General features: G+C 38.8%; 1 protein-coding gene across 1 annotated transcript in view; it reads left to right on the top strand.

The window, feature by feature from the left end:
- The window catches only part of CACNA1D (calcium voltage-gated channel subunit alpha1 D), a 319,738-nt gene that overhangs the window by 145,755 nt on the left and 149,249 nt on the right, over positions 1-24,734 (top strand). Inside the window, exons 9-11 of the mRNA XM_063426916.1 lie at positions 7,372-7,541; positions 16,942-17,029; positions 19,903-19,929. Of these exons, the coding sequence (XP_063282986.1) occupies positions 7,372-7,541; positions 16,942-17,029; positions 19,903-19,929 (285 nt within the window). The remainder of the gene's footprint in view (positions 1-7,371; positions 7,542-16,941; positions 17,030-19,902; positions 19,930-24,734) is intronic.

Raw genomic sequence — 24,734 nt, forward strand, 5'->3', positions numbered from 1 at the left:
TGCTATCAGTACCAATCCTCTGTCAGCCTTTTCATTTGTCTTAAAGGTTCTTATAACCCTATTGAGAGGAGATTTCAGGATGTAAAATGCCTTACTGGGCACTGTGGGGAAGTTCCCTCTCTAAATATTCAGTAAAACCTGAAATGAAAAGGAATTACTCACCGTGAATCAAGCACCGGACAACACTCCCGGCACTGCTTTTGCACGCCCTCTCCTGACATTAGGGCTGTATATAGAAGCCTGTGATTTGACCAGTTGCCAGCAATGGAGGTTTGACGGATGGAGTAAGGAGGGAGGAGATTTAAAAAAAAAAAACACATAACAAATACTGCACATTTTGTGGACGAGTGGGCGGGGAGAGCAAGCTTCCACTTTCTGGCACTCCGCCTGTAAGGGGAAGGTTTTTACAATTGTATGCACAGAATTTACATTAGGCAGCCCCTTTAAGTGTAGATAGAGGTTATCATTAGTAAAAAGGAAAAGAAAAATACATCAAATAAATAACTGAAAAACTGTAGTGTTTATTTACTAAATAGTGAATTTTATGAAATTAAATCATAATGGCAAATTTCGGCTGAAATAGTTTTTGCATTAGTGCCAACAGTTCCAAATTTGCTGATATAGCCTGCAATTTTAGGGTTAAGTCAAAATTGGGTCCTGGGGAACATTCTGTTTATGGCCTGCCTTGCCTTGCAGATTGACAGCCAGTCTGGCCATCTTCTTTAGGGACAGAGCCTTCTCAATTCACTGGCTCTTTGCAGACTATTATATCGGCTGACTACCTCAGTCCCGGAAGTTGGAAGAGATGGACTATAGTTGCGTTGGAAACTTGTTTATATATATATATATATATATATATATATATATATATATATATATATATATATATATATATATTCTCTGAAACGGCTACGTTTACAGCAGAAAGGGTTAATCCTAGATGGACCTGGCACCCAGACCACTTCATTAAGCTGAAGTGGTCTGGGTGCCTATAGTGGTCCTTTAAGTTTGATGATCCCAGCTAATCCAATGCGTCCCCGTAGGGACATATTAGGAGACTAGTGTGCATGTGTGGTAAATCAGGCTGCTCCAGGAGCCTCTAGTAGCTGTCAGGAAGACAGCCACTCTACTAGAGGTGTAGCTAACCCTGGATGTTTTACATTGCCGTGTTAAAACTAAAAGACCACTGCACCTAGACTATTTTATTGAGATGGAAGGATCTAGGAGCCTTTAATTTACTGTATACTCACCGTAATATTGAAGCAATTATGGATGCATTTATATTTAACAACTTTTGTCTCCACGCACATTATTGTCTCTCTTGATTTAAGCAAATGGGTTGTAGCAATTTGAAGGAGATGATACAGGCATTAAATTGAGGATTCTCTACTCTTGTTATTTATTACTGTTTCAATGTTTCTAACTATGTATCTCTCTGTTGGTACATCTCATGTATGTTCTGTCTGCTTATCAAATAGAGCACTCTGTATCCGAGCACTCTATAAGAACTATAAAGTAATTACATTCAAACTGCCAGTTTGTCCTTAGTGAAAATGTATGCACTAAACCCAAAGATCATTTATATCTTACATTTTTAATACACACGAAAAGGTACAGAAAAAAAAGGCAAAAGCCCACCTACCATTATTTTGCTTCCAAATGGGTTAATAAGGTATGTGTAGCACAGGTTATTTGCAACTGTTGACATTCAGAGGACAATTAGATTTTATGTGATCAATCTGGTGTATTTCACCTTATGTCTGTTTCACCGTGAGCTTCAATGACAAATTAGATTTGGCAGGGACTCCTTGGCAGCCTTTGTATTTATTAGAGAACATGTACCGTTCTCACATTTTAATACTGAGATATTTGTATACCATAAATGGTTAAACCTACACACTACATGCTTATGTTGTACCCAATAAAATACATAAACACAGTAAGGACTAGGATAACCCAGTGATAAAATGTTTTTTTAGTTGCTTAATTAATTGCTAGTCTTTAAATTGGTTACACAGTGAAACCCTATTCTTTTCCATAGTATATCCACGTTTCCAGCTTTTTAATTATTTGTTTATTTTAATATGGTTTAGTAGATATACGCCAAAAGAAAACATGCATGTGATTTATTGTTGCATGCTATTTTTGGGCTATACGATATCTTGGCTTGCAATAGCTGCAGATCTAGTATCTGCAGCTACTCCAAACCCTCCACATTTTCCCCAGGACACACTTTTTAGTCTGTGCTGGGGAATGACCAGTCCGAGCCTTTTCCCTTAGAAGTTTTAGAAACCAGCCACACTTAGTAAAAATAAAATAAAACCTGGGGTGTACAACCTAATGAATTGGTAAACCCATACCCCTGGTGCTCAGTAGCTGTTATGTTTATCCTGGGGAAATCCACATTTAAAAAAAAAAATCTTTAGATGAGGGAGGAATGGCAAATTGGGCATCCTTGTTATTGGGGTTGTAATGGGAATCTAATTTCTGAACTGTTTTTTATTTAACTTTTTTACCTACTGGTTGTACATTATTCATGAAGAAAGAACTCAAACATTGGGAGGTATGCAGCCGGGATGGGGACGGGCCCTGGTGGGCAGGGGCCTAAATGATGAAACTTTCATAACAGGTGATGCCTATAATGGGCAGGTCTGTCTGTAAGTTGGTTCACTTGTGGTGTGCTATTGTTTCTAGTCTGCTATTTACCAACAGGACCATGCAGGGAGTGCTACTGAAGTGTGCTCTGCATGGTCCTAGTTCCCGCTGCATAGCACAAGTGCATCAAATGCACTGTGATGGATGCGGCACACAGAGGAACTACTGTGGGACGGCAGGAAAGGACACTGAAATTGGGACTGTCCTGCTTAAGGTAGGAATATTGGGTGACATATCCAAATAATTTCCCTAATATCTGTAAACACCAGTGAATCTGGCACAAAATAGTTTTTAGGACTTTGCCCAAATTGCAATTTGTTATTCAATGTTTTTATTTTGAATATTACATACAGAGTTTGTCGATTTGACGTGACATACATTTAACAGCAGTAGCAGGGTACATATTCCAACAAAACAAAACAGTTCACATAACTAGTACATCCCATTCAATCACAGCTATATGGTGTGTGAAGTCTATGAAATGGGTTGTAAGGAAATCATTTGCTTTATGCCATTTTTAATTGTAGTTTAAGTTCCCATGCATGGGTTTCTGTGTCTTAGTGGGTTAGAGTACTGGCGTTGTAATTCACCGTGTGTGTCCTAGTGATGAGTAAGGTTCCCCAGGGTGGCCTGCGTGTGCCTCTAGTGGTGTGAGTACTTGTTCAGGTGTTGGTTATGTGCCATCCCTTTCCCAATATTCTCCCCCCCATCCCCATGGCTGTCACTGGATCATTTCTCTATGCCCGCCGTGTGGGTTCGGTTTTTCGTGTGGTGTGCTCGTGTCCTGGGATGTCTAGGTTGCGTCTGTTTCTTCGTCTAAAAGCTTCTGTGTAGTTGTTGGTTTTATCAGTGGGCCCTTCCCCCTCGGTTCCCCCATGGCCTTGCCGCGGGGGCGAGGCAATCCGTTATCTATTTCGCTTCTCCTGGGAGTTGTCTGTGTGAAGTAGGGGTTGTTGGGAGGGAGGGGCTGAGAGGGGGCGGGAAGACTGTCGAGGGGTCAGGAATAGAGGGAATGGGATAGGGGGATGGCGGTGTGGAGATGGACAGAGAGAAGACGACAAAGGAAAGAAAAAGAAGAGATAAGAGAAAGGGAGAGAAAGAGAGGAGAGAAAAAAGGGGGGGGCAGGCAAATGTCCTTAGTTTGACGGGTAGGGTGGGGCGGGGAGTGTGCTCCTTTCCCAGGACTGTCTCTGTACACCGCGCCATCCGCGCCAATCCGGTTAAGTAGTGATATGGTGTGTGACGGTAGTGCTTCTTGGTCGCATAGTGTTTCGTACGTGGTTAGTTGTCTGTTCGCTGTGTCCAGCTGTGGGATGGCTTTGATGTGTCTCGTGAGTTGGTGGTAGCAAAATTGGGTTAAGAAGCCAGATGTGTTCTGTGCAGGCAGGTCGGCCAATGGTTTGATTCTCCCTCCCGAATATACGTCTTTCAGTCTGCAGTGTGTTGGCAATCCCAGGGAGGTCAGATATCGTGCCAAATTGCAATTTGGGGTAAAATAAGGGGTTTTTAGCCGCTGTTAAATGAAGTTGAAATGTAAAACATCAAAAGCATCGCTTTAGCTCAAGGAATTAAATCTTTAATAAATTAGGAAATTGCATTCTACTGTCTGTCTACTATCCATATTAACTCATTTGATGTGAGGCATTCCAAGCCAATACACTGCTGTATGCGTTATAATTCTGATTCAAAGTTCTGAAAATGATGCAATCACTATGGAAATCAAGGAATGTTTGCTGTTGATATCTCCACTTTTAGCACTTTGCCCCAGAATTACTCTTTATATAAAGTCCATGTCATTGTTGCAATATTACAATTTGTCATCTTTGGTGAGGATGGTTTGACCTATTTCTGTAGCAGTCATGCACTACTTAACAATTCATGGAGTATAGGTGTGCTAAGCTGAGACGTGTATATCACCCTAAACAAGGGATCTTAATGCACATAATGAGGAGAAGAACTTAATAGGATTTTTTTTAGACAGTCTCTGAATTTCAAGCTTTGCCCTTAAAAAAAAAAAAAAGTTGTAAATAAAGATGTGTGGAAGCAGACTGAATTATTTAATCTCCTTTTGGACAGCACTAGCTATAGAGATTATGTTTGGCCATACTTATACATATTTTGGTTGCTTTGAATATATATATGCATTTTAGTTATTTTGTTTTCTTGTTTACATTTGTTTTGCTAATAATACATGTTCTTTCCTAGCATGATGAGAACCCATGATTCATGACATATATGAAACTGGACGAGCTAGAAATACGATACTTTAGTACTCTTTCTGCTTTCTGACCCATCCTCTAGAATCCTCAATTCTGTTTCTGCCTCCCATTAAAAAAAAGTGGATTTGTTAAAGTTCTGACTGAAGTAGGAAGATTTCTGTATTTACCACCCTGAGGTTGATGAGGTTTCTTTACCTAGAGATATCTCATCCCCTGATAAACCATTTATGGCTCAGCGAATGTGGAGTGCAAGGAGTTGGCAGTGTTTCCTTAGTGGATTTGCCTGTTCCCAGTTGGGTAACATTTGGATTTCACTACTTTCCTGGGTCGTTTAAAGATGGCTTCTCATGATGATCCCATAGGTTGGCTCCCACTAAAGGTGGCCAGGATGGAACTCCAGACAGGGTATTTCCACTCTATTGTTCCTTGAAGTTAGTGTCAGATGCTGTGTCAAGTATTGTTCCCTGGCCATCCTGTGAGCATATGGAGGTTTAAACTTTTCTTTTAGTGACATAATTGACATATTTTTTAAAATATATTTTTTATCTATTTATTTATTTAAAAAAAACATTTTTGACTATTTGTCTATTTCCTGCTGACTCTGCGAGTGGGTTATTAGTTTTTTTAAATTTATTTTTGAAAATACGGATTTGAAGCATTTAGTCTGGATTTCAGCTGTCTGGCAGTGTTCGGTTCAACTGATATCTGTACCAAATTTGGGCCAGTTTGATAAATGTTTTTTGCAGTCCAAATGGCTCGGTATGCAGCTGAATGGTTTTGCCCATTTGGTACTGGCCAACTTTATTGAATAACCCCACTGGTTTCCTCTCTGGTCTAAGTCACCTTTGTCTTCTATTGTAGCACTGTGTAAATGCTGTACATTATTTGCAGGGCTACTGACTGCCCGGCACCCTTTCTTTGTTCATTGTTTCTAAGACATTTTGGGCTGATTCTGATTACGGGGAGATGCTCTAAATTTCCAGCCCTGTGTTACAGAATGTCGTTACTGACCTGGTTAGCACTATACCCTCTGAGTCAAAATGCCTCTGATATCCTAGTGAATGCACTAGGGAAGTGCGCAACTCCCGTATGTTTCCCTATTTTAAGGAGGATTCTACTTTTTCCCTGCTTAGCTTTAAACATGACCACTTTTCTCCAGAGTCTCCTCATGCTGTTCAGGGTCTACTAAATGAGGATGTGTCGTTTGTCTTTAATGCACTTTCACCTCTCTGAGGAGCCAAGAAAGTTGCTGCCCTGACAAACTAAGTCTGAATTTGTGGAGATGTTTTCTAGATGATCTGTTCTGCCTTAGATGGGTCTGTTTCTAACACCACGGATCTAAAGCATGAACATGTTTATATACCAATTCATCCGGATTATCACCAGTATCTGTGGTTCACCTTTAAATACCAGAAATACTAGTTTGGCTCCTTGCCCCTTGGACTAGCCATGGTTCCCAAGGTTTTTCCCAAAGGTTTTGGTGCCCTACTGGCTTATAATTTTTTTTCTCCTTAACTGGATGATATTTTAGTACAGACAGCCTTTTATGACCAGGTGTTTCAACATAACCACCTGCTAGTCAGCCTCTTGGTTGAACATTGGTGGTATATCAGCCTACCAAGAGCTTGCTGCATACTTGCACACAAGATCAGTTCTTGGCTTCAGTTCTGGACTCCTTAATTCTGGAGGTTATGCTGGAGAATCTTTGTTCAGCTTTCTTTTGACTAATGCTCTGTCTCTGCTTTTGGTGACAAATTGTATGATCCCTCCTTCTGTGAATGGAGGGATCATACAAATAGATGGATTGGCCCACTAGGACCTTTAGGAAGTGTTCTTTGAGTCTAAATTCAAGCCTCTTAGGAAATCTGTAAGACATATGCCATTGTTTTGATGTTTTTGTGTGCATTGATGTTGCTTTTCACAGAAAGGTGTTCTGATCAGTTATTCCTATCTAATCTTCGTCATTACCCACCCGACATTTTAGTGGTAGCCTTATACCCTGGTTCCAGACCTTCATTGGTACTGTTGACTTGACTTATGCTTCAACTGCCCTGCTTGTTTTGTTTCTTTCTGCTTCTCCTATTCCTCTACTTGGCTATACATAGAATTGAGGATTCTAGAGAGGGATCTGAAGAGGGAGGAGCATCCTGAAATGTTGCATTATGTGTGTTTCTACCTCCTCCAGTTGGGAGAGACTTAGTTTATACTGTATGTCACAACTTGTGGACTCTCACCATCAATAAGAAAATGAATTGTTCAGGTAATACACAAATTTTATTTATTTTGCAAAAGGCTGCTTACAATTAAATGTTCTTAATCAATGTCCATGTAAGTAATGAAACACTTGTGCTGTGCATGCCAGGGCCTTCTCTGTTCTGCATCTATTAGAGGGTTTTTTTTTGTACCATAGTCTCTTTCCGAAAATTAAATGTGACTGTTGTAAAATGAACCTGTTAATGAAATGCTTTCTTTCTATACTTTTGTTGGAATTGCACAGTGAATTCTCCAAGGAAAGAGAGAAGGCAAAAGCCAGGGGCGACTTTCAGAAATTACGGGAAAAGCAGCAGCTGGAGGAAGATCTCCGGGGTTACTTAGACTGGATCACCCAGGCTGAAGATATTGACCCTGAGAACGAAGAAGAGGGCGACGAAGAGGGAAAACGCAATAGTACGTATTGTTCCATATAAAGATATCAGGTAGTTTAGCTCCTTTCTTGTCCCATGGGATATTCTAGAGGTATCTAGCCAACAGATGCCTTATCTACTACACTGATGGGCCTCATACATCCTTGAACTAAAACTCCAATTCTCATTCATATTTTGTATTTCTCCTATAGAGTTTATAATCAACAAGCTGTTGGTTTCCCATGAGTTATTTCAAGCCAACATAAAAGGCCTTATTTCAGTTATGCCAAACCATGATACTTATATGATGAAGTGGTTAAAGTAAATAGTTGCTGTCCCTTTTGTCTGACAATGTATTGCATTGCAATTTTTGAGAATGTACTTAAACTACACCTGTAGTGTGCTTCTTCGATGAAAACCTTTGATTTTCGAAGGTCTTTGTGTTCTGCATCATCACACACAGCACGACGACGTAGCATGTTTGTCTGTAAGAAGCATTGAATTGGCGAAGAGAGACAATTGCCATTCATGCACCCTATGCCCCACTAAATTAATACGAGAAGCATTAATTTGGACAAACGTTCTCATGACCGATGACTTCAACGTAGTATAACAGTTGCATAAAGATTCCGGTGCTGGCTTATTGATAAGTTAAATTGCATTATTTATTTATTTTTTTTAACCCCAGGGGAATGTCCATGAACTGCAATTTATATAGTGCTTAGTCATCATTGAGTCTGACTAATGCCATTCTCAAGTGCCTGCAGTGCCAAGGTTAGCCATTACTAGCCTATTTAGTTCGAGCAGTTTAGCAGCAGCGAAAACATGCTATATTTATACCTTTAAGCTCCGACATGATGCTTCCTCTAATAAGAATTAAACAGGAAGTAGAAAGTCAAAGCCAATTTAAGTCAGCTGGATTTCTAAAGACCCACAGAAACGGCAAGCCAGGAAAAAAAGAGCATTCTGGGTTATGTCATGCCCTCATTTTAACCCTCTGGGAGCTAGTTGTATTGCATTCCATCTTAAATATGAATAAAACGGTAACTACATCAAACAGATTCACCATTGTTAACTACATGCCTTAATTAAATTCACTGTTAAATGAGTCCTATTTTAGTATTGGATTAAAACTGCAAACAATTTGTTTGGATTTGAAAAGGGGGGGATTCTAATTCTTACAAAATATTAATAAAATGCTCCCTTTAGAGCTCCTTTGACTGAAGACCTCTATGGATGACCTATTGTACAGGACTGCGCTTAGATAACGTTCTTTTTGTCTTAAATTTGTTTATTGCACATATCATTTTCCACCATTTTTTTTTTACATTTTGCCTGTTTTGTAAATCCAGTTTAGAAAATATGTTCTTATTTATTAAAATACAAAGCAAGTTCTAGACCATGTCCAACCATGCATTAAATGAAAGAAGGCAGTTTGTTTCACAAGGTCTTTAAATATTCGCAATGCGGATTGCTGCACATGTTGCATGTAAAATTGCAATGTAAAAGCAGCATTGGCACAGCCAGACTAAGCAAACACTAATCTGAAGCGAGCTCAGCATGCTTCTAGGACAGCTACTTTAACTAGAAGACACAGAATGATTTAATGTCTGCAGCAGCAGGAGACTGGCATTCACAGATCCAGGCTTTAATGTGTGCTAGTGCCACCCTGCGATTTGAAACACCTCTCTCTGTGTGTTCGCAGTCAGCCGCGCTTCCTTTATTTAATTGTATTCAAAGGATAAACACTAATACAACATAGCTTCAGTGCAATGACCAAGATCAGAGGTTCAGAACGAGGTCAGCTTACAAATCCTCCCTCATACAGGCCTTTCGTCAGCATTTCAGCAAACCGCAGGATATAGGTTTAAGCAAAGTCTATGCATAACCAGTTACATATCACTCAGTCTTCTCAGACTCTTAACTCTTTTGATTGCAGACGCTTCCCCTTCGACTTTCTTACACCTGTCTTTAACCCGTGGCTGTAACTTTATTTAAAGAATCACCCTAAGCACCATAACAACTTTGCATCATTTCAAAGGTTTTGGTGCACCTGGTCTCCCTTCCTATACTAACATGTAGCTTCAGAAATTTCCTAAAATCACTTTGCCACCTGACTCTCTGAAGGGTATTCAGTCCAATGTGCATGTGTGAAAAAACATTGAGAATTATTTAGAATTGATGCTTTAAAGGAGAATCGATTCTCCTTTAAAGACTTGCATAGATGGTAGTAAATGCATGTAATGATTTTTCTATATCGCTGTTGAATTTGTAAGGGTTAAGCTGTAGTCGGTGTACAAATCTCCAAGGATTACAAGTGGTATTGAGAGATGCCCAAGGACACTTGCAGGGTTATTCAATAAAATCATAATTGTAGAGAATTAAATTCTGATTGGGAATTCAGGTTAAACTACCCAATCTGTGACTACAGCAGAGTTAGAGAATACTTCCTGATCCCCTATCTTTGCATTGACTGACAATCATTTGGAATTTTGGTTTCTACAATTCACGTTCTAACTTTATTCAGTTCTGTTGCTAAAAGACGCATTTCTAAAACCAGCCAGCTGTGTATTATGTTTAATAAAGCAACGGGCATAATGACAGGCAGATTGCAGAGAAAGATTTAATGAGCTGATGTCATACTAGTTTGATCGTTACACTTCTCTCGTTTAATTGAACCTATATCCTCTGGGACGACTTGACCTTCTATTCTCCTCACAGGAAATAAACATTTGTCTGTTACATCCATTAACTTTTACCCTCTTTTTCCAAGATACACATTTAGTGTCCATTTTACAATCTCATATGACAAGTGACATTTGTCACAGATAGAACTTGCAGCACTATCGATCGTTGTGAACTATATGGCACTTAGCTGGACACCTTTAGAAAGAGATTTTACTAAAACATCTGGGTGGTCTAACATAGCCAAAGAACCTTCAAGGAGGTTATGCGTATTGGCGGCCTACAGGTAAATTGCACAAACAAATTAGTTATAAACATTTTCCTCTGCTCTTTTACGCACATTAAATTAGCAGCAACTATACGGATTAGAAGATTTACTTACCTGAAGATCTCATTCCAAGTTGCAATGGATTCTGGTAAATGCAAATTAGCCCACCTTTCCCATAAATGCCACTAGGGAGAACCTTGTGATGCTAAACAGCATTCCTCTATATGTAAAATAGCTTACAATACAAACATCTATATTAGAAGATCCGCTTACCAGAAGAACTAGTCAAACATTACTTTTTCAATTGATGCAGACAGAGGCATCCACGAATCCTACAAATGCCACGAGTGGACCACAACAGTGCAAATCAGTGTCCATTTAAAGGTGTGCATGTGGAATACAAGTATACCACGAACAACTGCACTAAATACCCCTGTGTTTTAGATGTGGATCTGATCTCTGAAAACCAACATTTGAGTCTCGCCAATAATAGTTAGGAGTCAAGTTTGAACATTTTTATACTATCATTCGAGGTCTGTTGATCGACCTTTTGAGGTTTTGCAAATGTTTCTACTCTGCTGCTGCTGCCATCTGCTGTGTAAATGATAAAACTACATGTCTTTGACATTAAGGAGTAACACTGGAGGATCTACTGGGAGAGAAGAAGAAAAGCATGTTTAAATGCTTTAAACGCACCAATAAACATGGTAATGTTGGCTTGGGTTTGACATGCGATGACTGTTTTGATTTGCTGTGGCTTGTATGATCACAATTTGAATGCAAGCTCAAATTGTATTGAGTATACGCTGTGTGTTTACAGGTAGTTGAGATCCACTCTTAATTGAGGGCCAGTTGGGTGGCTGACATGTTTCCCATCCACCCGGCATTCAAAACATTGAGTTTCTGCCAGTGTTTCATATAATCATTTTTTGTGACTAGTTAGGCACTGGAGTTGGTAAGAAAGAAATCGGATTATAAGAGAACCAAACCCATAGGTTTGAATTAAATTTTGCTCCTTTTGTTCATTTACAGGGTGTCATTGTTATAATTATTATTTTCTAAACTTTTTTTCTAAAGTTCATTTAAGCTATGCCAGAATAAACATTCGGAAATTGGACCTATCGTATGGTCAGATCATGTTAACTTTTTCTCTCACAACCCTAACAGCATCCTTAGAAAGAAAAACTAGGCAACATATATCACGTTTTTCTGAAAGGTGAAGCATAGATTCTGTCATAATTTTGATCATATTTATTAAAGTGATGTGAAGAGTGATGGTTTTCACCATAGTAAATTTCACTATGTGTTGCAAAAATATCTATTTCTTTTTTTTATTTATTTATTAATTTTTATTATACTTGTACAAGTTTTACAAGTATCAAAGAAATAGTAAACAATTGAGTTCAACATCATCCTTCATATACAAACCAAATTAGCGTGTCAAAATGTTAGTGTTTTACCATGTAGTTCGTTTCTCGATTTGATATGTTTACAGATTAAATCAAGCATTAATATATTTTTTAGTTGAGCTCAAAAATATCTATTTCTAAAGATCACCGAATGTAGAATAACCGTAATAGAGCAGTGAAGCCTTAAAAATTGCTTGAAAAATTGATAAAGAACCAAAAACAACGGTGCACATTCATAAATGACGACTAGGGTGCAAAGGAAGTAACAGATGGGAAAAAAAAATGATAGATTGACTAAGTTGCGCTCATATTAGATGACAGCGTTGGTGACACTTTGATAAATCACCTCCACTGATTTTGGGCATATTTCAAATATAATTTTTAATTGAAAACTTTGTAAAACAAGCTGTAATTTGAAAGTATTTTTTTCTTGCTGCCCTCTAATTGAATAGATAGGGAAAGGTCACTAGATCACGTTATCCATTTATAAATATACACTGTATATATATATATATTATCTGGGTTGTCTACTAAAATAAAAATTGTTGGGGAAATCAAAGTGACTTTTAAATAAAAGGCCAAAGTGGCCACGCTGGACGCATAGCTAGTTTGAATTTTTTTCAGCTATTGTGAACTTAAATTTTAAATTCACTTTGAATTAATTTTGAATTCCTGACAATTATCACTTTCTTTAATATCTGTGTATATATTGACTTACCAGCCTATTCCGCATGTCTGTTTCTGGGTTTCAAGGACATATACAGGGCCGGTTATTTGACAATTGAAATAAGTCTGGATGGTCCCAGTCTGTCTTTTTGTGACCAGGCAGACCATCTATTTCATTAATCCATTCACTGAGCATGTTTTATTTCTGATAAAGGGCATTGTATATTTTTAAACAAAACCAAATTAAAACCGCCTGTCTAACAAAGGAAGCAATTAGGTTTATCTTTGGATAATTCCCTGCACAATTTTGGAAGCCAGTGGCTCACAATGAGTGTAAGTAAAAGTCAGTTCAGTAAACTGCAAAGAAAGCCTGGTTGCATCTGACATATCTGACCCAATTACTTACGCTAAAATTTCAAGCATAAAGCAATATTTCAAGCTTAAGATGGCATTGCAGAGTTAGATTCCCCTGAATCATTTCTAGCACATTAGGACTTTACAGAAATAATGGGGGATGAGCTTTGAATTCGAGGACATTAATAGCCACAATAACAAATTCTGAAATGTTGTTTCTCCAAATTTTAACAACAAAATGGAATTGCCCTGCACAGCCCCTGCTTTTATTTGGTGCCCAAAACATTCACATAGTTTCAATGTAATACAAGGTTTTTATCAACGTTTTGATAAAGACTCTCAGGATTATTTATTTACTAATGTAAGGATCAAAGAAAATGTTAAACAAAATAGGAACCAAATATCCCGCTCCCGCTGTGGCAAACAAAGAGTTAAAAACCCTATTATACTCTTTAAACACGAATCCAACAAAAAGTCCCTCTGTGAAACAGGAGGAAGTGCCTCTATGGCATTAAATATATATATATATATATAAAAAAGAAAAACCTTTTATCCAATGCTGGGTCATCCATTTTTGTACTGTTATTTTTGGCAGAACCAGGACATTTTGCACCGCTCCAGTGCCAGTGCCCTCCTCTATTTCTTTGTTCAAACCTACAATTAGTCAGTGGTAATTCAATGGTTGGCATAATCTTGTTAAAATGTTTGTTTCAGGGGAGTAAAAAGTACTCCAGGCTTTCCAAAGGTTCTTCTTCACTCTATATACCAATCCACATGTATAGCTTGGAGGAAAGACGAGACAGGGGGGATATGATAGAAACATTTAAATACATAAAGGGAATCAACACAGTAAAGGAGGAGACTATATTTAAAAGAAGAAAAACTACCACAACAAGAGGACATAGTCTTAAATTAGAGGGACAAAGGTTTAAAAATAATATCAGGAAGTATTACTTTACTGAGAGGGTAGTGGATGCATGGAATAGCCTGCCAGCTGATGTGGTAGAGGTTAACACAGTGAAGGAGTTTAAGCATGCGTGGGATAGGCATAAGGTTATCTTAGATAAAATAGACTAATGAAAGTATTTAGAAAATTGGGCAGACTGGATGGGCCGAATGGTTCTTATCTGCCGTCACATTCTATGTAATGTTTCAGTTCCTGAACTTTCATGAATTATCAGTGAATTTAAAATTTAAGGTGAAACTAGACAAATTGGAAAAAATGCTCTAAACCATACTTTGCTTTCAGCTCCTCTGACTTTAAATTTGAAACTCACTCTGACCCTGTCTAAGTGTAAGTCATTACACATTTCCGAATGCAGGGCAGATGGATGAGTCCATTGTCGTTTATAAGACATTTAGCACTTGGCAGAAAACTTGAAATGCGTTGGATAGGATTGTTCCATAAGCTGGATTGAAGCCATTCCTATCTGGCTCTGCTCAGCAACATCACAATTTAATGAGATTGTGTTTTCACCTAAAGTTGGATATTTATAGTTAAACATACACATTTTTCTCTATCATTTTAAAATTGTGACACATTTCAGACTGCTAGGGTTGCAGCCAAATAGGCTTAGTAAAATAGTATTATTTATTTATTTTATGCCTTAAATCTCTAAAATCCCTAATCCTGCAAGCTGGTATATTTTCAAGATTCCCGTGACTGCAAAACACTATTTTATTTATCTGCAGTAAAATGACTGCTTGCAGCAATATCACAACTTTTCCCCTGGGAATTGTAGATCACGTTTCTAGTTGTACACGTCTTTGCAAAGTCCTAGGATCCAGGTGAATATAGAAAGGTTTAAAAGCTCTTCCAATACATTGTGAGCTATGCAGATTATTTCAGAATATGAACCGAGCGAAAATTCAATCGATCCTACTGAACACTCAATTTTAAATCTTTGCCCCAGATCGGCAGCATATTCTTGTTTCAAAGACATTTTAAACTCATTAACTACTGAGCTCTTTATATATATATTTATGTACAGATTTGTGATTAATAAAAAAATACAATTGTAAATGATAGCAGAACTTTTCAGAAATCTAGAAATCTTTGAGGATGTACTCAGTCCTTCCCATTACAGGGGCGCAGTTAGGTAGCAAAGACCAGGGACTTCAACCTAGGGTCCAAATTTATGCCCTCTCCCATGTATATTGACTCATTGCAAGGTGCAATATCAGTTTTGTGTGATGATATAATCAAAGTAAAAAAAAAAATAATAATAATAACGTGATCATGATTCCTACAATGTGAACAATGGCAATTAAATATTAAAGTAAGTCTGTTTGTGGGTATAAAGCCTCACATTCTGTTAAGACATTTAAATTGCATTTCAAATGTTAAAAAAAAGTGCCCTTTCTAGAGCCTACTTCCTCCCTTTGGATGCTGTTAATCCTGCCCTGTTCCTTGAGTCTTGTAGGTTCCTGTACAACTTTGATCGGGGTGACCTTGTGTGCAGTTTCTCTGAGTGGCACAAATGGCCCAACAAGAGCAAATGTTGAGAAATGAGTTTGTTTAATGCTCCGAAATATGGGATGATTTTTGTTGGCTTGTTTTAATATATGCAGGCAGGTTTTGTTTGCATGTCAATGAACAAACCTTTTACTCTGTGTGTATTTCTTATATAAATGTAAATATGTGTTAAGTTTTTGTTTCATTTTTTTAATAATCTAACTTATGCTTTAAATTGCTTTGACAAACTCTATTTTCTATTTTGCCATCTTTTGAGTGCAGTGATTTGCAGTTTGTGTGTTGTGATTTCAGTGATAATATACAGAAAATGTAAATGCTTTGATACTTTTCCCAGTCCGGCCTCTTGAAGTCTTTTGCAAACAGTGGAGTTTGGCTGGGGACTAGTGTCATAAAATACCACTGACAAAACGTCAAGCATCTTTAAAGAGACACTGTAATTTGACTCCATAAGATAAGAATATCACTGCGATCCCATTTAGAATGGTGCAGGGCATTAGTGCCCAAAGAACATCATTTCCGAAATTCAAAGATAACAGGTGCAACAGTCTACTCTCTGACTTAGACCGTGGATTTTCTATGACGTGGAGTTATATTTACTCTAAGCCAGACTTTGGCTATCTGAGACTGATAAGAGTTGAAATAAATATTGCATCCTGAAAGCAGACACCATAACTGTCCGTCAATACCTAATCCAAAATTTGCATTCATTCTAATGGCTACATTATGATTGGAACAGTAACAATACCATGTTTTAAACGATTTAGATGCATTGCTGAATCACTTGAATGTTGCTAATGTATCAACCTTGAATGTTTTCCTTTTTTTTAATGGATGCCTTTGCATATTATATAAATAATGTTGGGATGTTTTTATGCAATAATTTTGTAAAAAAAATTTTTTTGCTGCACATAGAAAAGTCATGTGGTCCTTATTTTTATTTATTTATTTTACAGCAATTTGTTGGTAATCAATTGCCAGGTTTGCTAACTGTATCTAAAGAGGTAACCACCTTCATGATATAGTCTTGGACAAATCTCATTAGATCATGGCTCATGACGGTCTTGGCACTCGGGGTGTCCTGAAGGGTTGAAATAGGCCAGTAATGGCTAACCTCGACACCATAAATTGTTTCTGGGCTACATTTCCCATGATGCTCAGCTTGCCTTTACAGTCTAAAAGCTAGCTGAGCATCATGGGAAATGTAGTCCAGAAACAATTTATGGTGTCAAGGTTAGCCATCACTGAAATAGGGTGAGGCACTCATTGCGTTAGTGCTAGTTATGAGAGGTCAGACAGGGATAGGCAGATGTAGAAAAACAAATGACCTTTGATAAGTTGCTAAGCTTTCCTAAAGACGTGGGTTTTTAGACATTTCTTAAAGGGCTACGAATGTCTACAATCCATGCATTGTAGAACTCCATAGCACAATGCGGACCGATTGAAAATACGGACTTGCTGCAGCCAATAATTTTGTGAACTTATAATATACACTTTTGTGATGATATTTTGTATGCTAATTTGTATTTTGCCTCCTAAATATATATTTCAACGTAATGAAAATGAAATGTGTTTTACACTGTGACAGCGAGTATGCCGACTAGCGAAACGGAATCCGTAAATACAGAAAATGTTGGTGGCGATGGAGAGGGTGGTGGCTGCTGTGGAAGCATCTGGTAAGTGTTTATTCATATACTTTTGAAATGTCCTTGTATTTGTTTAAAAGTACATAACCTGAATGTCATATTCATTTTAAAAAGGATAGTAGAGGAGGTGGAAAGGGCCAAGATTAAATTTGCAGAAATGCTCTTCTGATTATATCGAATGGCAGTGAGATCAGTGTAGGCCAATTTCAGGGTATTTCTTGATTATAACTTGACTGATGGTTGTCACTTTAAGGTCAACCGCCAGTCAGAACTATGAGGAGGGTTTTAGCATTAGAAGCTTACCTATATTTTGACCGAACCTTCCAAAAAGGGCCATAAGATAAACTAGACCAGGGGTAGGCAACCTACGGCACTAGTGCCATGCATGGCACTCAAGGTGTATTTGTACGGCACTCAAGCTTGTTAGAGCCAAACAGGCTCTGTCCTATCAGAAGTCTCAGTGACACTTCAGATATCTGCTAATACGTAAAGGTGGTGAAGAACAATCCTCAATTTATGCATTGCAGCACGTACAGAAAGTAATCATAGATCACTTCCTCCAAGCACTTGTGAATGGGAATCCACACTGTAGTAGAGCAGCCCGCAGCTGCTGTTGCAGCTCCTGTCCTTCACCTGTACCTGGTCAGCCTGGTCCACGCTGGACATCAGGGAAGCCACCCATACTGCTAGATATATACAGAGCTGCATAATAACCCTCCCTCATACAAATAATACAAACAGCCTACACACAAACATACACACAATCCGCACAACTCAACACCACTAACAATCCACGTACATGCACACAACCCCACATGCAGCCTCTCAAATACAATACCCCAAACAGCCCCTCACATACACACACTACCAAATACACAATGTGACAAATCCATCTACACACACACACATACAATTCCACAAGTAGCCCCCATACACAGCCCACATTCCTAGGTATCATACACGATACCACAAACGACTCATGAACATATACAATATTACAGCCCACATACGCACAAATACAAAGATACAAAGCAATTACAGTATAAATAACACAAGCAGAATATGGCAACATACACACCTCAATTAAAAAAAAAATAGGGCCGTCACGCTACGGGATATAACAATCCTATTTTGGCACAGTGCTGCTAAAAGGTTGCCTATTCCTGAAATAGACCATTCTTTGCTTATAAAAATTATGAAAATGTTCCTTTTATTTTAAAGGTTTTTCTGTCATAGTCAGTATCATGATAAAGAAGTAATTATGCCAAAAGAAGCCATGTTAGTTCACTTCAGAATTGTCTATAGTGGGAGATGTGGTGTCTGTTAGTGGCTCTCCCTGTATCCCTCTATTTACACTCATTTTCTTGTTTCATGTTAACTGCATGGTGTGTGATTTATTTGAAAAAAATACATTTTTAAGACGCACCCCAAATTACTTCCTTCAGCTACATTCCAGCAGACGAGTGAATGGCAAAATCCGCACAGGCCGAAACCTATATTAAAGAGCCATGCTGTTCTATTTTGGATATAAAAATGCCAGTGAATCACAGCATATGGTTTTAACCTCATTGCCACCTTGAACATACTCTCCATACTTAAAGGGAAAGATAGCCCCAAACAACTTTTAATATTCCAAAGGAATAGAGTGAATACCAATCAGCTTTCTAAATTTAATCTCTGGATTTTACTCAATGTTCCTTAAACATATAAGATAAAATAACACGGTGATGTTTATATAAAGTAAGACTGAATTGCAGAGAACACCGATGTGGTCATGTAGGTTTTATTGTGTTTCCCTTTGGGGGTTGCTAATCTGGTCCTTGATGCCGTTCAAGATTTTTAATTTAGTTAATTACTGACCAGAGAGTTGTTATGCATTAACGATCTTGAAAAATTGGAAATATATATATATATATATATATATATATATTTTATATTTTTAAAGTAAGCAATAAATAAAATTCTTCATACAAACATTGACAACAAAATTAGTAACACTATGGGGGTACATGAGATGTATATAATCAAATATACATTAACTTAATGTTTTACAAAAGATCTGGAGGCATATTATTACAGCTCTGCAGAAATAAGAATATTATTTAAAAAAAAAAAACATGAGAGAGAAATTAGAAATAAATACACCAGTCAAGGAACAAGGTAACAAAAATCTTCAACTAATGTAACTTAAAGGGGCACTGTAGGCACCCAGACCACTGTAGCTCATTGCATTGTGCCATGTCCCTTAACCCTACAGTAGTAATTATTGCAGTCTCTGAGAAACTGCAATAATTCCCTCTGAGGGTTAACTCCTCCTCTAGTGGCTGTCTACCAGACAACCACTAGAGGGAATTCCGAAATCCAAACGTACCGTTGGTCTGTTATCTGACGCTGGACATTCTCACGCTCTTCATGAGGACCTCCAGCTTTAGATTTTCCCCCATAGGAAAGCATTAAATAATTTCCTATGGGGAAATCCTAATGTGAGCGCGGTCATTGCCACGCATGTGCATTAGGTCTCCCCCGCCAACGGAGCCTGACCCATTGCTGAGGGACATCGGCGCTGGATTCAAGTAAGTGGCTGAAGGGAGGGTGAGGGGGGTGCGAGGGAGAGGGGGCACTGTAGGATTCTACAGTGCCCAGAAAACGGGTTTGTTTTCCTGGCACTATAGAATCCTTTTAACGTGAATTCAACACTATTTACAGTTCATTAAAACACTTTTGAATTCCTTCATACAAACAAGTTAATTTTTTTTTGTTTAGTTTTAACCTGTTTCATGTTGTTTTTCATATTCTGCAGTTGCAAACACTATAAAATAATGACTTCAGCAATGGAAAGATAACGCTTGAAGTGTTTTTTTAATTCATCTTCTTTACCATGCCTCTTTATTTCTTCTTTCTAGTTTGTCAATTTCAAAGTCTAAATGCAGGTATGTATTGCTATGAGGACGATCTGGAATATATACACTTATAATTCTGAAAAATACACAAAGATTGTTTTTGTAATTTCTTTACAATTAATAAAGGAACAATGCAATCCTTAATTACTATACTAAGTGACTAAGTTTGCCGTTTCCTATTTAAATTATGTCTATATGTGTTGCCTCCGTTATGAAATACATAAGTTACAGTGTATGGAAATCAAATATTTTTTCCACATCCCAGCTTGTTGTAAGGACTTTTTGCAATGAGTCAGTCTTGTGTTTTTAACTTAACATAACACATTTAATATTGAAAGCTTTTCTTGAGATTACGTATAGGAGAGCTAAAATGTTCCATTGGTTTCTCTTAAATGTGAATTTATGTTTTAATATCACTAGTCTATTATGGGATTAAGTTTCCATTTTATATTTATGTGTATTTTTCATCTTTATTGCTATACAAGCTTTTCTTGGTGTGAGATTTTGTGTTATTATTACCACCATTAATGTCCTGCCGACACATACAGCTCATAACTTAAAATGAAAACATATTTATCTATAGTAACATTTGTACTTAGCACATTGCTATTCTGTATCAGTTTATTTAATGCAGGCTTTTGCAGAATAACCTCTGGCTCTTGGACCATTATTGAATTTTATGCTGATGAGTGTCACAAAAATACAAAATTTATAATATGCCTTACTAAGATAATGTTTCTGTTCCAACCAATAGAGGCACATTTTAAATGACTTAGCTACGCAATTTTGAGTTAACAGCCACTATCCTAAAACTTTGTTAATTAACCTTTTACTTTTGAATGTCTTTTTGTTCCCTAGATGTAGTGATTGTTATCCTTTAATCGTTAAAGGGACACTCTAAGTACTAAAACAACTTTAGCTTAATGGAGTGATTTTGGTGTGTAGGTAATGCCCCTGCAATCTCACTGCTCGGTATCTGTCCAAGTTAAAGGGACACTATAGTCACCTGAACAACTTTAGCTTAATGAAGCAGTTTTGGTGGATAGAACATGCTCCTGCAGCCTCACTGCTCAATCCTCTGCCATTTAGGAGTTAAATCCCTTTGTTTATGAACCCTAGTCACACCTCCCTGCATGTGACTTGCACAGCCTTCCATAAACAGTTCCTGTAAAGAGAGCCCTATTTAGGCTTTCTTTATTGCAAGTTCTGTTTAATAAGGATTTTATCCCCTGCTATGTTAATAACTTGCTACACCCTGCAAGAGCCTCCTGTATGTGATTAAAGTTCAATTTAGAGATTGAGATACAATTATTTAAGGTAAATTACATCTGTTTGAAAGTAAAACTAGTTTTTTTTTCATGCAGACTCTGTCAATCATAGCCAGGGGAGGTGTGGCTAGGGCTGCATAAACAGAAACAAAGTGATTTAACTCCTAAATGACAGTGAATTGAGCAGTGAAATTGCAGGGTAATGATCTATACCAGTAGTAGTCAACCCTTTTCTACCTACCGCCCACTAATGCATCTTTTTGGTTGAAAAAACGTCCTTACCGCCCACCAGTTTTCGCGCAAATGCAGAATATTTTTAAGAAAGGAGGGTGTTTTAAAAAAAAAATAAATGTACGTAAATGTAAGTTAAGGTTTTTAACTTTATAAAGTTTCATGAGAAAACAATAAAGTAAATTGAAATTACCTTTACTAGTGATTAATGAGATCCTTGAGGTTGATGCTGCGAGACTAAATATTTGAACTCTGGTTCGATTTTCGTAAGGAACAAACGAAGGTCTCTTTCAGTGATATTCAGACGACTTCTCTGTTTGCGCATAATATGATTTCTCATTTGTGCGTCAGCTCATCTCCTCTCCCTCCTCAATTCCCCTCCCCACCTTTTTTTCCCCTTTTTTCTATTTTTTAACCTTCCTTATAGCAATGCCCAGTAGGAAGGCTGAGCTAGGTAGCCCACTTACTATAGTCCACTATAACAGACAGGCACACATACAAGACACACATACAAGACACACACACAAAGACACACACACAAAGACACACACACGCACACAAAGACACACACACACATACAAGACACACACACACATACAAGACACACACACACACAAGACACACGTACAGACACATACACACATACACACATACAGACACACAAGACACACATACATACACACACAAAGACACAGACAGGCACACATACATACATACAAACAGACAGGCACACATACAAACAGACACACACAGACATGCACACACACACAAGACACACATACAGACACACATACGACACACACACATACAGACACACATACGACACACACACACACACACACATAGGACACATACAGACAGACAGGCACACACATACATACACACACACAAAGACACAGACAGGCACACATACACACACATACATACAAACAGACAGGCACACATACAAAGAAACAGACACACACGGACATGCACACACACATGCAGACACACATATAAGACATACATAGACACACACACAAGAAACACATACAATGACACATACATACAAAGACAAGACACACATATATACAGACAGACACATACACACACACAAGACATACATACAAAGACACATACAGACAGACACACACAAGACATACAAAGACACACACACACACACAAGACATACCTACAAAGACACACACACACAAACAAACACACACATTATATTTAAGTCACCCTCCTGTTTCCTACCTTTAAGGTGCAGGAGGGTGACTTCCCCTGGGGTCCAGTGGTGGCTCAGGTGGATGGGAGTCAGAGTTCCCACTCTGACTCCCTCTGCTTCCTCCCGCGCGGCTCTCAATTTTAGCTGGGAGGAGTGACCGGGGGAATCACTTCCTCCCAGCTCTGTGATGTCATCACAGGGGGCCCGGTCACGCTGTTAAAGCGCCCAGCGCTGACCGGGCCCCCTTACAATCCGCATCCATCGGGTGACCCTGACAGCATGGGCCACCCGATGGACACTTTGGAAGGCGGCCCCGGCGGTTTACCGCGCGGGCCAGAGCCGCAAATGGTCACAGCGGTACCCAGTCGCACGGGTACCGCCGGCTCGCACCCGCCGCCCGCACTATCAACCTGGAAATCCCTACCGCCCACCTGGAATTCTAAAACGCCCACTAGTGGGCGGTAGGGACCAGGTTGACGAACCATGATCTATACACTAAAACTGCTTTATTTAGCTAAGGTAATTTAGGTGACTATAGTGTTCCTTTAAGACTTAAATCACATTGTTTATGCAACACCTCCACTGCATGTGACCTTCACATTCTCCATACATATTTAATGTAAAGAAAGATCTAATGATTAAACTTCCTTCATTTGCACAGTCTGTTTAATTTGGAATGTATTATCTTCAGTGCTCTTAATTGCCTGCTGGAGCTTCCTGTTTGAATAAAGTTCAATAAACAGAGCAGGAGATAAAAACACCTAACGTAAGCACACTGTCCTGTAACATCTGATTGAAAATAAATTTTCTCTATGAAGCTGTGTTAGTCACAGTCAGGAGAGGTGTGGCTAGGGCTGCATACACATAAATAATTTAACTCCTAAATTGCAGAGAGGCTAAAGGGGCATGTGTAGCGGTACTTACCCTTTCCAGGGGCCGGCCGGGCTCCTCTGTTCGGCCGGGCTCCTCTGTTCATCCGAAGGTCACGTGTCCCGCCTGACTCTAAGAGCGCACCGCGGGTCTCGGGCGCGCTCTTAAAGGGACAGTGGGAGCCTAAATTGGAAAAGGCCTCCCATTGGTCCCTGTCATGCCACACTCCCCATACACTTACCTTTTGGGGGCGTGGAGATGACAGGGACCAATCAAAATAGTTGTTTAGTTAATTATACTCACTTTTTTCCCTTGGTTCCTTGCCCTATCGTGGTTTCTGTTTCAGTTCCCTTTAGCGCTTGTTGTATTCAGTTGAGTTCCTTCGTACTTGACCTTGGCTTTGTTTTCTGACTACGTTATTTCTTTATCCTTATCTGTTCTGTTTGCCGGCTTGCTGTTTACTGTGTACCAGACCCCAGCTAGTCCTAGTTTATGCTGTCTCTTTGTGCCCTTGATCTCGGATCGTTCCTGACTCTGTACTTCTCCTATATACATCGAGTCCGGCCACTCTAAGGACCGGTAGACGTATCTCCACTCTGTGTTGTCTTCTGTTTAGCTGAATCCTGCTTGTTGGGGTATATTTTCGTTACAGCATGAACCAGCGGGACCACACACTGGGACCACACCCTAAAAAGTCCTATTGGGTGGCCCATGCTCTTAGGGCCTCTTGATGGGCATTCTCAGGGGCCCGTTGTTCACTGCAGCCCTTTAAAAGCGACCGGTCCCTCTAACATCGGTAGCTAGTGCTGGGAGTAAGTGAATGCAGGTCACTTGCTCCCAGCTACCATACATGAAGGCATGCAGGAGTCAGGGAGAGGAGGGGTGCCAACTGACTCCCAACAGCCCAGCCAGCAAAAGCCACCCTCCTGCACCCACAAGGGAGGAACAGGAGGGCGACTAAAAGATGACCAACATGGGAATCTATATGTTTGTCATTGTGTGTGTCTGTATGTGTGTCAGTGTGTGTATTTGTATCCATATGTATGTCAGTGCATGTGTGTGTGTATCTGTGAATTGTGTATCTGTATGTATGTCAGTGTGTCTGTGTATCTGCATGCGTGTAAGTGTATATTTGTGTATCTGCATGTGTGTCAGTGTTTGTATCTATGTGTCTGTATATCTGCATGTGTGTCCGTGTTTATATCTATGTGTATGTGTATCTGCATGTGTGTTAGTGTTTGTATTTTCGTGTCTGTGTG

Source organism: Pelobates fuscus, chromosome 7 (assembly GCF_036172605.1).
Source record: "Pelobates fuscus isolate aPelFus1 chromosome 7, aPelFus1.pri, whole genome shotgun sequence".
In the NCBI taxonomy this organism is placed as follows: Eukaryota; Metazoa; Chordata; class Amphibia; order Anura; family Pelobatidae; genus Pelobates; species Pelobates fuscus.